At 35.8% G+C, this 16,428-nt stretch overlaps 1 protein-coding gene across 6 annotated transcripts in view; it reads right to left on the bottom strand.

The window, feature by feature from the left end:
* STRN (striatin) overlaps nucleotides 1-16,428 on the bottom strand; it is a 68,257-nt gene that overhangs the window by 42,657 nt on the left and 9,172 nt on the right. For all 6 annotated transcript variants that reach the window (XM_039719045.1, XM_039719044.1, XM_039719046.1 and 3 more), the window contains exons 2-5: nucleotides 12,984-13,087; nucleotides 5,592-5,665; nucleotides 2,423-2,501; nucleotides 366-530 (exon numbers count right to left, since the gene is read on the bottom strand). In XM_039719045.1, coding sequence (XP_039574979.1) covers nucleotides 366-530; nucleotides 2,423-2,501; nucleotides 5,592-5,665; nucleotides 12,984-13,087 — 422 coding nt within the window. The remainder of the gene's footprint in view (nucleotides 1-365; nucleotides 531-2,422; nucleotides 2,502-5,591; nucleotides 5,666-12,983; nucleotides 13,088-16,428) is intronic.

Raw genomic sequence — 16,428 nt, 5'->3', positions numbered from 1 at the left:
CTCTTATATAGATTATCATGTCATAGTCAGCACAGACCAGAAGAGCAAAGAGCCTGTAACCAACACAGCAAAGTGTCCAGCAATACAAACAAACCATTAACTTGAAACAACAGTGACTTCTAAACACTTAGCAATCATGTCTCAAAATAGGCTTAATTTGACTTAGTGCTGCTATCCAACTGGAAAAAAAAAATTATGGTGCTTTCAAACATGTGAATCTAAAGAATTACTTCCATACTTATTGCTTAATATAATAAAATTAGTTAGAATTGCTCTAATCTCAAACTAGGAAAAAATCCTGAAATCTTCTCAGTAAACAAAAATGCATTTATGCAGAATTATAACCAAGTCATCTTGATGCTTACCCGATCATTGCGTTTTCTTTAATCTGGCCCTCAGTGCCATTTACCATTGGCTCTTGATTTCTGTTTTCTTTGTCTGAAGCATCACTTGAGAGGCCCAACAAAGCTCGCACTCGTTTTGATTTCACATCCAATATCGTGTCGGTGTAGCCCACTTCTTGTAGATACCTGAAGGAAGAGAACTCATGCTAATCTCCTCTGCACATGTCACTTCTGCAAAACATGAAATTCCTCCCTGAACTTCTCCCTGAGCTCATCCTCAATCCCTTAGCTTAGCAACTGGTTGAACTTCTCCCTGTACTCATCCTCAATCCCTTAGCTTAGCAAACTATGGTGCTGAGCTAGTGAAACATGCTTGTAAATCATCCTGTACCAGCTGCAGAGGGATCGCCTCTTGCAGTACCAGCCTCTACAGTCACTGAGAAAAAAAAAATCAGAGAGCCTAGCAGTCAGAGGTTATACAATACGTTATTCATTCATTTACTAAAATGGATGGAAAAGCAGTTTCAATTAAAATATTTACAACTGCTTTATAAAAATCACCACAGTCGCATGCACAAGCATGGTCATTTTATTCTTTGACACATGGAAACTACATAAAAGAAGCAGCAGATATGTTCCTTATGTAAACATTATTAGAAGCCTAGAAAATGGAATAGAAACTAAATTCTTTAGCTGTGGCTATTAGTAAGAGTTATTTATGATGGACTAGGCTTGATAAAATTTGTCTTGACTTTCCTTTATTCTGCAATGGATCAGCAAAATTTGTCTTCCATATAAAGACTGAACAGCAAAAATCGTTGTATGGAAACCTCACAACCCAAAGTTAGCTCTGTAGGTTTAAAGTTGGCTCTTTCACCAATATGCCATGTTGCCCTTGAGAGAAACAGGAGGGAAATAATGATTTAAAAAAGAAAAAGTAAAAATTGGTTTGCATCCTTCCCTCTAGAACATGGAGTTAATAGCAGTGAATTGATTAAATTGTCAATATTCTAGACAACTCTGAAGAAGGGAAATACTATTTTACAGAGACAGCTGCTACAAAATAGGGACATGCACTTCTCCTGCAAGAGCATTCTCCTCCAATTATTTAACAATATCATTCACATAACCACATTAGGAGAGAAATACCGATTGCTGGCTATAGAAAAATCGAACAAGTCACCTATGCAAAACAGAGTCTGTCAGTAATATGGACTCTATATTCAGCAGTGTGTCACTCTTGTATGAACTGCACTGAGACAGAATGACTTGTCTTCAAAATCACTGATCCAAGTCAAAGCCACTCTAGAGTACATTTATTGAACATGCAGGCAAAGATTTGAGCTCTTGCAAAAGAGAAGCCTGTACAAGCCATCCAGCAAATTTAACTTTTGAACAACACCTCGGAAAAAGGTCTTTGAATATAGGTTCCAAACCATCCTTACTGTCTCAGTCCCCTCTCATTTAATCCTCATTACATACCAAAATCATGGCAATTAATTTAGTTACTATGATCACAATTCAAAAATTAATTTAGATTAAGAGACTTTTGTTTCATTGAAATGAACAGAGAATTAGAAAACATCTAGTCTAAACTTCTGGATGTTAGTCTTTTCTGCAACTTAAGCAAGCCAAAATAAAATTTTTCCTTCTCCAGCTGTTTTTATTTTACACAGTTCTTAGCAGAATTACTTGTGTCCTTTGCTTTTTAATTGTAAAGTGTCATGATCCACTGTTCTTCCAAGCAGACTGGCTTATTATACTCCATGAAAGAAAAGTAAATGAATTCAGGTGTTTGTGACTTGACAAGGATTCTCATCTGAAGTTATGAAACATTAAAATTTCTCAAAACCCAAGGAAAAGCAGTGCAGAAGCTCAATGAACTTCATGGGGAGACACAGGGATGGGTGTTGGGGACACGGGGATGAGCATTGGGGACATGGGGGAACTTCATCACACACACTAACTTTTCTTTCAGTAAAATATAACTGAAAAATAAATCAATACCATCACCATCATATTTCATTAGCAGATGCTTTCTTTGCATTCAGTATTTGAGTCCTTTTTTCAACACTTACTGTCTTAACAGCTGTCGTCCTTGTTTCCATATTAGCTGGCTGTTCTGTTGTGGCTGAATCTCTGTCTCATTCCCTTCATCTGAAAAAGATTATTTTATTACATTTTTTCCTGCTATTTTATTTGCATAAAAGATGAACATGTACTTGAAAAGACAAATGTGATCTGCCTTAAAATGATTGGGAATGGTTTAATACCAAAAGTCAAAGTGCAAATAATGAAGGGAGAAAAAAAAAAGCACACAGCACAGAATTGTAGTACTATATACACATAAAGATTTCCAGGTACATCCTACTCTGTGAGAGCAAGTTCCACTAGTCCTAACTCCTAAACAGTCCTACTCTATGAGAGCAAGCTCCTAAGTCCTTTAGGGGCACATAATGACAGTCAGTCTGCAATACAATTTTTGCTTTGGCCTTCCAAGATAATTGCTCACATTAAGTCTGAATACAAATATCTTTAACTGCTAACTGCAGCACAATATTCGTTTACAACTTCCCAATTTCCTTAATATTTGACAGTACAACATAAATCAACAGATCTACTTACATCAATTTAATCGTTATTTGTATTTGTTTTGTAGAAACAAGCAAACAAACAACAGAGGTTATTTTTTAACCTGAAAAGTTGTTGAAAAATTTTCAGCACATTTTCCCCAACCATAAACTTGTAACCAAATGTTACTACTCTGGGAAAAGCTACCAAAAAAAAAAAAAAATCATGTGGCTGTTCTTTTAAGAGAACTATCAGAATGCTGGCAACCAACAGCTACATGTTTGTTCCATATATAGCTTCACAGCACATGACGGTGGGTTTTTCCTCTCCTCAAGGAGATGCATATGCTTCTCAAGATAAAATATCTTGGTTTATTATGAAATGATATATTTATTATCTATGAAAGCCTCTACAGAACTTTAAAACCTTGTGGTCCAAACTCTGAAAGATGAACAAACTTCCTGTGTAAACAAGACTTAAGAACCAGAAAAACCTGTGGTATTCTCCTATGAGTAACTTGATACGTGACATGGGAAAGCTATTATTCTCATCAGGAAGTAATTTACATTTAAACAACTCAATTAATACTACACAAAAAAGCCCCACAAACTACCCAAAGAAGCTATCAAATACTAATCAGAATTCACAAGGAGAGACATATGAATTTTAGACATCTCATATTCACAAATCTATTTACTAGCATCCACAGGAAATAACTAAATGCACAATCATTTTCCAATCACAACTGGACACAGCTGGATCCAATGCACAGCTACCAAAGCTCAGTCTATAATTATTAAAACATGACTGAGGTAAAGCTGCCTGAAAATTCCTTTTGAAAGCAAAACCTGTTCTTCTGAAGGCACTGTTAAGTATATCCAGAGGCAAGAATTCTCTTGTGCTTAGTCTCCTCAAAAATTATGACTGCTAGCAGTAGCAGTGGTTTACAGATAAGAGTGAAGAGACTTGCATTATGAGGAAATTATAGCAGAAGATATAGTATATATAGTATAAATAGATAAACTGTATAAATAATTTTATTTTTAAAGTATCCCTTTACCAGCAGACTGAAATCTTTCTCCTAAAATTGTGTTATAGACTCACCAAGAGATCATAAAGAAAACAAGGACCCATGTGGAAGAACTACTACAACACTTCGACTTTTTTTCATGACTGGACAGGAAAAACAGGGACAGGGCGAGGGGAACATATGGACACACAAGTATCTAGCAAAGACAACTTCAAAATAGCATTAGAACAAAGTTTCTATTTTAAGTCATCAGTCTAGAGTTGATATAGAACAAAAATACACATTTCTGATAGCTATATGTAGAATACAATGGGATAAATGAGGATAATGGAACTTTAACTAAAGTATTTCCACAATGTTGACTTTGCAGAATTAATGCACAGTCTAGACTCTGTTGGGCAAGCCAGGCCTCACACTACATTCCTCAGCTGGAAACTGGAGCAACAGGCTGTAGCTGCATCCTGAGAAATTACAAAAAAAACCCCAAAACTCGTGGCTATCTAGGGCTGTGGTATGAGCAGGACAAAGTTTTCTAAAGGTCCAGATACAGATTGAGGTCTTCCACTTAGCAGCACCAAATTCAGTATTTCTCCAGTTATGGAAATAACGCTGATAATTGCATGAAATAAAATTTCTAAAAAACTCATTAAAAACTTGGACAAGAAAAGTCTGGTGTAAAGCCGTGCTAGTTAGTGTGGGGTTGGATTTTTTGTCTATTTGGGTGTCTTTCAATAACCTTATAAACCCAATGAGGTAAGAAATCACCATGACAGTCAGCCAGACCATCCCCTGCATAAACGAAGTGACAGAGAAGACATTTGCAGACATTCTATGCTCTGCCTTTCCATACAGGTGGTTCCAATTTTGTTGTAGTAGAAGCATCAGGAGACTGAGACACAAAAAACATTACCTATTTTTTCAATGCCTAGACCATTAGCCAGATCACTGTACCTTGTTTTTATATTGTTTTTCCCCAGAGGAAAGGATAGGGAGATAGAAGAATAAAAGGAAGTAACTTAAATTCTTAATTTCCCCAATTCAGTGCTTAAATCTATTTGTGTGAAGTAGGAGATGAAAACAAATGAGCTTTCCAGAGACCAAGGCAAAAAACTGAAATTAGCTAAATGCATCTCCAATGATAATTTGAATTCTACAGAGAAATCTCCCATTCAAAAACTCTCACTTATGTCTAAAATGCACTCTAATTATTTTTTTCCTGGAGTACCACTGAGGTAATTGAACAAAAAATTATGAACTATGTATTTCATTCAGAAGAATTATCCAGAGATAAACAGATTCTATTGCTGTGAATCTAGTATCATCCTGTTCTAAAATATATATATACATCACTAAGGGACAGAAAAAGTACTCTCTCCAAGAGCAGTCTGCTCATTCAGATTTGGATTTTTTAAAAAAATCTAAACTAACTTGATTTCTTAATAGACACTTAGAGCACTAGAATATATTTTTAATCGTACAAGAGTAAAATATAGACTTTAATAATTATCTCTATTCTTACTGATCCATTAAGAGACTTATTTTATCAATACTATCAATTCAGCATTTGCTGAACATAACACAACAGCTTAAAATAACAAAGTTAAGCTTTTATGCCAGTAATAAACTCACTCTCATTAAATTCTTACCAGAATCATAGTTCGGTGGCTTCATATCTCCCTGATTCAATTCTGTGCCATATTTTAATTTGTGGTATTTAGCCCTGCAAAGAAACCAAACAAAAAAAAATGTTTAATCTATTAGTACATTTAAAGGATATCTCTAAACACATATATGTCACCTGCTTTCAATTGAAAAGTCACTCCTTTCTTCTAGGTTGGGAGCGAAGCAAACCAAGTAATTTTACCATGACTTCAGATAGGTAATTTTATTGAAATTTTTTTTTCCAAAGGTTACATGCAATTGTATAGTGAATACTGAGGAAACACACAGAACAGTTGACTGCAGATTTTACAAACTGTTCTTGCTGCAGAAAAGATTCCTTCCCTGTGTACACAAGCAACTCTTTTGCTTCCCTTCCCAACCCCCCAGTCTTTTCCTTTCCAATGTTTATGAAACATTTTTACTACCCATGTCAGTTCAGTGCCATCTACTTCATATCTCATATTGTCACTCCATTAAGCAAACTTTAGGTTTATTCCTCAAAATGCTGTGCTCTCCAACAGCAGCAGGCCCTCACCTAGAACTATTCCAAACAAGACTTAGCAATGACAGCTCACCCACACCACTTTCTCTCAAAGCTGCTAGGTCTGCCACTTGACCAAGTGCAAAAATGGAGACTTTCTTCAAAAAATATTTAGCCTTCAGAATGTCTAATGTAATAAGACCTACAAAGCCTGACATACAATGAACAAGAGTAGCTACAAAAAAAAAATGGAAATGCTTTTTAATTTGAGAAGCTTCATCCTAAAGACTCAGTAAGTACAGACTTTGAAATACACATAATAACACCACAGTACTACGGTATTACACATGCACACATCAGTTATTCAGGATTCATTACAGTAGTCTTATAACACTGCAACAGAGAAATGAGGCAAAGTGAGCCTTTACTAGTTTTGCAATCTGTTCCCTCCTTCTCTGACACTCACTAACTTTAAAAGTAGAAAATTGCAAGTTTTATACATTCACAACTGGGTAGAAGAGTGGCACTTACACCAGTTCCTACCCTAAACAAAAGGCTGAAAACTCAGGAACTGCTGGGAGTGGTGGGACAATCAAACACTACACACACATACACACAGTTCAAATGCAAATGTACAAAGTGAAGTGCAGGGCAGCAAGAAAAAGGCTGAAAAAGACCAAAAAAATAAACCTCTCACATGCACCAACACGAAAAGGAGTTTCATTAGTTCCATTAGGCACAAGGGAGTTCTTCCACTTAAAATATGTTTTTTAAAAAATTAATGGGTTTGACACTTTGCAATTGTATGAGGCAAGTTTTCACTAAAATCATATGACCATATCAAGAATGGCTGCAGAAAATGTTTTCAAGTTACCTGCACCTCTAGATTGCTTCTTAAACACCTTCATTATATTACTGTTTTCTTTTGCCTTTTCCTATTTCATCAAGAAAGCCCATTACTTCTAACAAAACAGTGCTGAAAAGCGCTTCGTAGTTATCATGTTTCAATCTCAACAGTAACAGCTTCCCACTAATCCAGCAACATTTTAATTATAAACATTTAATTCTGACTGAGAAGGGTAAGTGAAGAGTGAAGAAGTGCCTCTTAGGCATAGCAACATCAACAGATGAAGGAACTAACTCTCAAGAGCCAGAGCACTAAGCTCTAACTCAACTGAGCAGCAATCAACAAGAAAAGGAGAAAGGATGTGCTTGAAATGTATTAAAAGTAATAGATGGAAGTTAAACATTTTGGTCAGTACAGAAAAGAATAACTGAGAGTAGAACAAAATCAAAGCTGAACGCTCAGTCAAAATATTTATCTTTCCTTTTCCAATTATCAATTTCTTACACGTTACTCTGGTAAAACAACTGCATTTTATTATTGTTAAATATTGATGCTATGTATACTTTTCCCTCACCACCACAAATAAAAAGCAATGATTAATCAGGAATGAAGAAATCCTCCACTCTGTCACCAACTTTAAACAGTACAATTTTTTATGCAGCCATGAAATCAAGAGACCTTAACATGTAATCTATTTTGATCTGACTTATCAGAAGTGAAAAAATATTAACACTCTGTTCTAATCTGGATTACTGACATATGTTGTGTTCTACTTCATTCCTTCAAAGAATTCAGGGAGAAGTTAGTTTTGCAGCAGTCAACATTTGCTTTTAGTTCATGGGTTTTATATAAAGTTCCACTATGCTCTATGCGTTCACTAATTTTCTTATCAAGTTTTGTTAATCATTTCCAGCATAAGTAAAATGTTTGCTAGGTTCACTGAAAGGATCATTCTTTGGACCTTTCCTGTTCCTCAATCTCACTTTCTCCAAAATCCATCTTTCAAAGATTCAGACTGCAGTTTTTTTAACTTCTCAGTATATTTACTTCCATCTCCTAAATCCACGTTTGCTCACTTTTTAATTCACTTCCCTCTTAAATAAAAAGTAATAGTCTTTTTTCTTACTCAAATTTTCCCCACTCATCAAAAGCATTATAAAATCATTTCACCAAAATGAGATTATTCATTCTAAATCCATTTTAAACTGTTAATAACCAGGATTTTGTAACTGGCTCCACCTCATAACGCAACAGCTTTTAAACCTTTTGTTGTTATCCTTTGCCTCAAGAGGATAATGTAGATTACATAGTCCTGCATACCACTGGCCCTTTAAATTTATTTTAGGGCCAAGCTGCACTAAGAATTCATATTTTAGAGGATCTAACTTTCTATAGTGCAGGCAGAGACCAGTAGCACTACAGAAAAGGCAAAAGAACCATGTTCTAATGAAGAGGCAACTGAAGACATGAAAAGCCCCAAAAAATAATTCTTATTTTCAATATCGCTGGAAAAGTTAAAAACAAAGTAATAGAGCTCTGACTGCACAAAACAATAAAAAACCCCAATGCTATAATCAAACCTGAATTAAATTCAATTGGTATAAATACAGGTCCCTGAGCAGGACAAAGACTTGAAACAGAAACATGAGTATCATGCCAGAATATGTCACACACTGAACTCATCTTCAGCTGTGGTCAGCTTCTAAAGTTCAGAAAAATATTACAAAAAACTCCCATAAAATCAATATAGACAGCTAATAGGTCATCTAGGAAATATCTTCTACAATTCTTCAGGCAGTATAAGATTTATTATTAGACACTTTTTTAGGATACAGCTGAAAAAGTCACAGGTATGAAAGATGAACAATTTTTTTCTGAAGTGCACTAAGAAAAGGGCTGAACACCACGACTCAGACTCCAGGACTAGAAGGCAGTCTTGACCCTTCAGTTACACATATTGCAATCAAAGGGTATGAAACTTTTCACAAAATAACCTTTAATTATTTTCTAAACAAATTCAAAATATTACTTATTCCATTAGCACATTTTAATTTATTCTGTTTTTACAATGACAGAGTATCTCCTGCCCACCTGTAATACTTAATTTTCTGACCTTTGCAGAAATCACAGGGCCCACTTATTAACAGCTTTAAAATGGCCTTCTGCAGCTCACCTTGAACTCTAGCTGACACATCCCGTAGTTTTATACTACCATCACAAGAAAGAGATAAAGTATATTTTGTGTAAAAAAAGTATAAAGAAAATTAAAGTTTCTTCAATCTTTTTATTATCTGTTCAAAAAAAGGACAGTGGTTTGAAAAAGGAGAGAAAAAGAAACAAATATTTATTAGAAAGTTTCTTCAACCTTTTTATTATCTGGTCAAAGGACAGTGGTTTGAAAAAGGAGAGAAAAAGAAACAAATATTTATTATCTGAAACTTGTTCAACTTCAATGTACCTTCCATGTCTGAAAATTACATATGAATTATTAACAGTATGCAGAGCTAGAAAAATGACTTGAAAATGACTACTGAAGGATACAACTTAATAGAAGGTGTTTCCTATCTGGTGTTTTTTCTATTCTTCCATTTATTGAAAGAAATCTATTTTAGCACTGTGAAACTATGTTCCTGGGTAGATGCCCTTACTCAGGTGAGTATGAATATTACCACTGCTCTGGATTCTGCCCTTCATTACACAATTCTCCTCTTTTGATTAGCAGTATTTTCACTAAACTATGTGTCTTCTATTTAGTGCTAGGAAACATTCAACATGGCTGCCACACAAGAATTGCTTAAGAAAATGCTAAAAGCCTTCATCCACATTTCCTAAAACTGAGTGCACTGAAACTTTTCTGAATACTTCACACAGAAACAAATTTGATTCCAGTCAAAAAAAGCCACTACTTCTTGGAAATATCTGTCGCCAGACCTGAAGCATCTGATCCAGCTGTGCTGAGGGAGCCTGCCAAAACATCCGTAGAAGATCTGGGAGCTGCCGCCAAATCAAGAGACATAAACAAGAACGACTGCCAGGAACAGCACGGCGAGATATTCTACCCAGGGGAGAAGGCGCCAGCCTTACACTGATCAGACACACCAGTGCAGAAAACAACACAAAATTAAATCAACTAGAGACATGGCTCAGGAGTCCAGTTCTTTGGTTGAAATATGTTAAGACAGGAAGTGAGCTAGACTAGCCGAAATAGGCCATGTACTTGAAAGAAACAGTACTACATTTCAGCTAGCTCCTGAAAATCCAAAGGCACCAATGCAGTTTACTGGTGGTGGAGCAAGTATTGATAAAGTCATAAAAAGTAACCCTCAACTCTGAACAGCCTCACACTGCAATCTACTGGATGCTGGCAAAACTACATCAAAACTGCTATTGAAAAATGCTAGCACTTAACTACACACTAGATCCTTCTAAGCTCCTTGCTATTTTGCCTGCTAAGACACTTCAGCAGAAATAATCTGTCCTGCTATACACACAGATAACCTCACAATTACTGAGAAAAAGACTAAACACTAAACTAAATTTGCCAGAAAAGCATGACAATCAGTAGTAAAACTTATTTTCTACCTTACCCATGCTAAAATGACATGACATGAAATAGAGAACAACAACAGTGGTCCCGAAGTTGTTAATTTATAATAAAAATTGAAACTATTTGGTTGATAAAAGAAATGCAGAGCAGCCACTATAAATAATAGCAGCTCATAGAAGCATGTACCTGAGAAAACAATGTTTCTCATTTCTTTTTCATGGTTTCCTGAGGGCACTGTGAACATGGAGTATTCTGGTCCACAATTTCAAACTCTGTTCTGTTACTCACAACTTATTTCATCCAGCTGAGAAAGATCTGAAATGCTACACAGCCAGAGCAGAAATTAAGGAATACAGGAATGATTCCCTTCCCCCTCACTGTGCACCAACCTTTCCCAAACTTGATAGGAATGTCTTCCTCCTACTTTGTAGGGTCTCATTTTCCAGCTCTAAGAACCCAATGGAAAATACCAGCATCCTGACTACTGCCTGCCTGGGCTGACAGCTGATTTAGGAAAATGCTGGGAAAGAGAGCAGTGCTCCCAAGCTCAGGATGTTGCCGTTCTTTGAAGCATCAAGCAAGAACACTTGCTGAGAGATAATTCCAGCAGAAATACATGACTATTTCTTTAGAAACTGGCAAATAAAACTGCTGTTTAAAACTACAAACTCCTAAATAGCTGTCTCCAGCACACACAGCAGTCACAAGCATCACATCTGCTTACAGACCCACTGCACACACCCGTACTGGAGCTGTCACACTGGATCAGATCAGCTGACTGTAGCCTACTGACCTGAGCATCCGAGGCTAATGCCACACACTGCAGAAAAACACAAAACATAAAACATGCAGATGCAAAAACTGTAGTAAGAAGCCATCAAGTGTTTTTTCCTAATCCTGACAGGGACTGCTGCATTAAGTTTTAAATGTCATAATTTGGGTGGATTTTACACGATAAAACCAAGGGACATTTTTACCATCCATATGGAAGTCTGATTTTTGGTTTTTTAATGTTACAAAGTTTCTCTGACAGTACACAAAAATGTATTTACATAGTCTGACGCTTTTAAATTGCTAACTTCTGTGGGTTATAAACATGAAGTGTTAGAGATACTTTTATACTTTTACGTAAGGAAATAGCTCCACCAGCTTTGAAGTACAAGAAATGCTTACGGAATATATATATATATATACATATATATATATATAAAACTTAGGCTATATTTTTAGCTGAACCAATGACACCAAGCTCTGTAATTATGCTTCAAATGTAAGCCTTTCCACAGGCATAAACTTCAAACTCCATTATGCATACAGTTTGTATTTTTCTGTGTTCTCTGATGTAATATCAGTACCATAACGAGGCCTGGGCAAAAAGAGTATCTGCCTTAAGGATTCCACTAAGAACTCCCCAAAGCAGAAGAAAATACAGTGGAGTCCTGGGGCTACTGCTGCCCAGAACCCTGGCTGCATCCCCATGCTAGTGGATTAACAGGTTGCTACCAGAAAGAGACAAACTGGATGGTAGAAGACACATCCTGTGCTAAAGCAGCCCATATAAGATGAGCAAATCTGAATGCAATACAGGAATGTAACTATTGGTGTCCTTTTAAAATTATCTACCTATGATATTCTATTCCTCATTTGCATATGTGTGTATTTTAAATCTTATTTCTACTAAACAAACTATTTCAGAGGCTTATTTTATTAAAGAAAAGCAGGAATTATCTGATAGGAAAATGATAATGTAAGCAATGACTGCTTTGCAGCAGTACCATAAATATTCTTTATTCAAGAATTTTAAAACACATTTCACTAATTAAAAGAATTTAAATTAAACTTCACCTAAAATAAATTGGTTGAATACAGAGATTTCTGAAAACATGATAAAAAACCAACTTGCTTGCCTCAAAGGTTAGAATAACAGGGAAGTATACATAATAATAAAATGGTAAACTGGGGACTTGTATTATAACGTCCATGAACAAAGAAATAGACACTGATTGACTGGTAAACATAAACATTTTTTCAATCACACAATTAACCTCCAGAAGATATTCTTGTAGAATCTCTCATACTGAAAAGACTAAAAACTTAGCAAGATTAAAAACTAGTAATCGTTAGACTGAAGACAATTATTCAAGATTTCAGTTGATTCAGTATTAATAAACAAAGTTATTACTTTGAATAAAATGAAAATACACTGTAATTCTGGAGTATAATTATACAGTTCAGTGAAATTTTACCAAGGGAAAGCATTCATTATTGATCAGCTATGGGTTTTGTTAGCATGTTTTTCAAGCCATACTATTTTAGCTATTGTTCTTATCATAATGCAAACATTTAGAGTAGTGGTTTTATTTAGTACAGTAAAATTTGTCAATCTGAGAACTGAGTAGAGACAGAAAAAATATTTCTTGGTTTTGTCAAATAAAAAGGCAAAAATAAAGTTTCTGTCTTCAGCATTTCTTCACCACATACTCTTCACAAAAGCAGCATACCTTTCCTGTTTGAGCGCATATTCCAGCATTTTGATTCTTCGCACTAGATCCTTCTTCAGATTTTCCTGTCCTTTCCTTTCACCTTGAAGGAAGGCAATCTGGGCCTGCAAAAGCAAGTGTTCAATTTATTATCTCCTTGCTCAAAATTATTCAGCTTAGCTCTTAAGTGTGTGTGTCTTCCGAAGTTAATTTAATATTCATTTGTAGAGTTCAAAAGGAGTTGGCTTACTATGCTTCAAAAACATTAAACACTTACAAAAACCACTGCATAGATAAGCCTTCTAAACAGCATGCTCACTACAGATCCAAAAAAAAAAAAAGATAAGAAATAAAGCAATTTTGGTTTTGGTTTGTTTGACAGGGTTTGTTTTCTCTCTTGGATAAACATTCAATAAGGGATAAGGAATGGATAAAACAAGCACACAAAAAGCCTTCAGCAGATAAAAGTATTTACCAACAATAAGCAAGAGAAGATGATAAAGTATTTCTGCTCACTAACTGAAGTAATGTATAATTAGGCTATAATTCCATAGAAACATGTCAGATACATGACACTAGTAAAAAAACCTGATGTAAACTATGTTCAGCTAAAATAAGAACAAAAGAAAAATAAAACCCTGTCTGTAATACAGGGTTAAGTGTTAATTATGATACTTACTAAAATAGGTTAAGGAAAGCTCTCCAGAAATACTGTAATTAAGAGAGGAAGAAAAAGGAAAACAGGTATTTTGGTGAGGGAGACAAGGAAAGGTATTTTGGTGAGGGAGACAAGGAAAGAAAAGGCACATAAGCAAATAAGAGTAAAGTAGAAAATAGGCAGCTAACCTCTATCAACTTCCAGCACAAGTATTTAGTTGCCTGTGAAAAATCTCCTTTAAATAGAAAATTATGACAAACACAAGATATTAATTCCTAATCATAAAGGAAGAACTACCTGTTTTTCTACCTAATGCTCAGAGGCAAGTTCTTATGCTTGCTCACCTCACAAATACACTTTTAGGCAAAAATACCTACAGGCAGTCACCACTTCATGCCTCAACCTCATCTGCCATTTCCAGGATCTGAAGCTTTCTGCACTTCTACAGCTAAGTCTCCACACATCTCATCTGTCTCTTGAGAAGCACAGACGGGATAAACAGCAATTGGTCTACACCATCAGCTGTTGAGCATGACAACCTATAACCCTTTCATTTAAATATATGCCCATGAAAGTCAGGGATTAAAAATGAGCAGGAATACCCTATCCTCACCTGTTACAACCTTGCAAGCAGTCCCCAGATATTTTAGTTAATGGAGATAGTTGCTTCCAAAGAATCTGACTGCAGATTTTTACCCCAAGGTGAGAAAAAATAGAGTCTCTAAATGTCATTTTCTTTCCAGCAACTATAAAGGGAAGGCACATAACTAACCCAGTTGAATTTTGGTGACCAGGCAAGATGAATCTTACACTCAAAGCCCATTTGTTGGTGGCCAGCAATAGCAGCTGCTCTAAAATATCACACCAGCTGACATAATATTATTGCTCAAGTACAGTCAGTAAATAGCTTGACAGGCACCTGAAGGATCCTTAACTGCCAGTCACCAACTAGACCAGCCAGTTTATGACAAGAGAAAAATACTGGCTGCTCTCCAACTAAGTCACTCTTCTCCTTCAACAGGGGAAATAAACTTGAATTAAAAAAAAAAAAGTCAGCTGAATCAAAAGAAAGATCTCTCACTCTGGCATCAACTACAATTGAATTCTAATGTCAGTTTTATGCTCAGATTTAAAGAAAGGCACAGAAGAAACAAATGCTGATGCTGGAGTCAGCATTTCCTACCCTGAGGAATGTAACTGAGCAAGAAGGATCTCAGCTCAACAAGGTCAGCATCCCTCCCAAGAGGAGCATCTCAGGCACATATAACTTAGTTTGCAGTAACTGTACAGACACACAGATTCTCACTCCCTATCTCCACACAGGCCCAGCAGAACTGAACACAATCATCAAAAGGGAGAGAACATCAAAACGAAATTTTAGAAACAGAAATCATGGTGTAAACATGTATTTGGCTGGAATGAAGAACATCATCCAACGCCATCAGGACACAAGCTGAAGTGATCTATTATGTGACCTGCTGTCTGCAAGCAATTTCTAGCCAAGAATGAACTGACTGAACACGCTGGAATGAAGCATTTTTACCCAGAAGGCTGGCAAACAACGCAGCTCACGCGCTGCTACACTACAAAGGTCAAAGCAGCATTACTGTGCTAACAGTTGAGGCTAAAGTCATCTTCCACTGGTAACAGCCCAAACTAAATTTAAAAAATGTAACTTCTCAGTAGTTTTAACAGCTTCCTTTTGTAAGACAGAGAGACATAAATGGATATGATTGAGAATTATCACATGACACCTCTTCACATGGACATCTTGTGTTGTCAGTAATACCTCCATAATGATGTCTTAGAACTTTCCTTTTTCCTGGATTTTCAAGAAATACCTGTGTTTCTTACTTAAAATGCATGCAGCAACAACAGACAAATCTCCAGCCCTACTGAAGCTTATTGCTAGGATACTTCAAGGTTAATAAATATATAATTTACAGATAGGAAGTTTTACTGGTACTTCCAGAAACTGAGAATAATTTTGATCTCTCCTTGGAGGCTGAATGGTTTCTAGCATAGTTTGTTCATGCTTTTCTTCACAGTAGCATCCTTTTGCCTAATACTCACTATTTTTGAAGAATTCTGGCTCTGGAAATGAGAATACTTACATTTCGTCATTTTGATAGCATAGAGAGCATATTTCCTCTCTTTTCCACAAGATGTTAGCAACCCTTATCCCTCAATTATAATTATGTCAGCCTCAGCAGACAATAAAAATCAGTTAGACATGTAAGCTTAAATGTTATTTGAGAAATGATACTCAGGTTTGCTTATATTGCATGTAAGGACAATATTAAAATAATAACTGAAATTTTATATTAACAATAATATACTAACAGTTCACATGTTTTAAGTAGATTTCATTCTTTTAAATTTCATTCTTTTGGCAATTCATGGAAAATATGCAAAGGAATAAATGTTCATACTATAAAACAAACACTTTGCAGACAAATGTAAACTGAATAAACAAGTACAATGAGTTTAAATATCTAAAACGACAAACTGTGGCATGAAGCAGGATTTTCGCAGTCTCTAGAACAATACGTGGCAACTGTAGGATCACTATTTCCAATTAAAATACATAGACAACACCTGTCTAAATGTCTGTGCATTTAATGTGCAGGAGGTCTGGGTTGAAACATGATGAAAATTGTAAGTGAACTGCCCAACTACAGTTTTCTTATGTTTCAGGCATAAATGACAGAATTTTACCAATAGGCTGAGACTCCACAGGTGACTTCCTACGGCTGCAGCTTTAACCCAAGTCAAATCTGGAGCCTGAGCTACACCTGAGGGAGTAGA

The sequence above is a fragment of the Passer montanus genome, unplaced genomic scaffold, assembly GCF_014805655.1.
Source record: "Passer montanus isolate IOZ18808 unplaced genomic scaffold, ASM1480565v1 scaffold40, whole genome shotgun sequence".
NCBI classification, from domain to species: Eukaryota; Metazoa; Chordata; class Aves; order Passeriformes; family Passeridae; genus Passer; species Passer montanus.
This window is presented reverse-complemented; position numbering and strand designations above follow the sequence as displayed.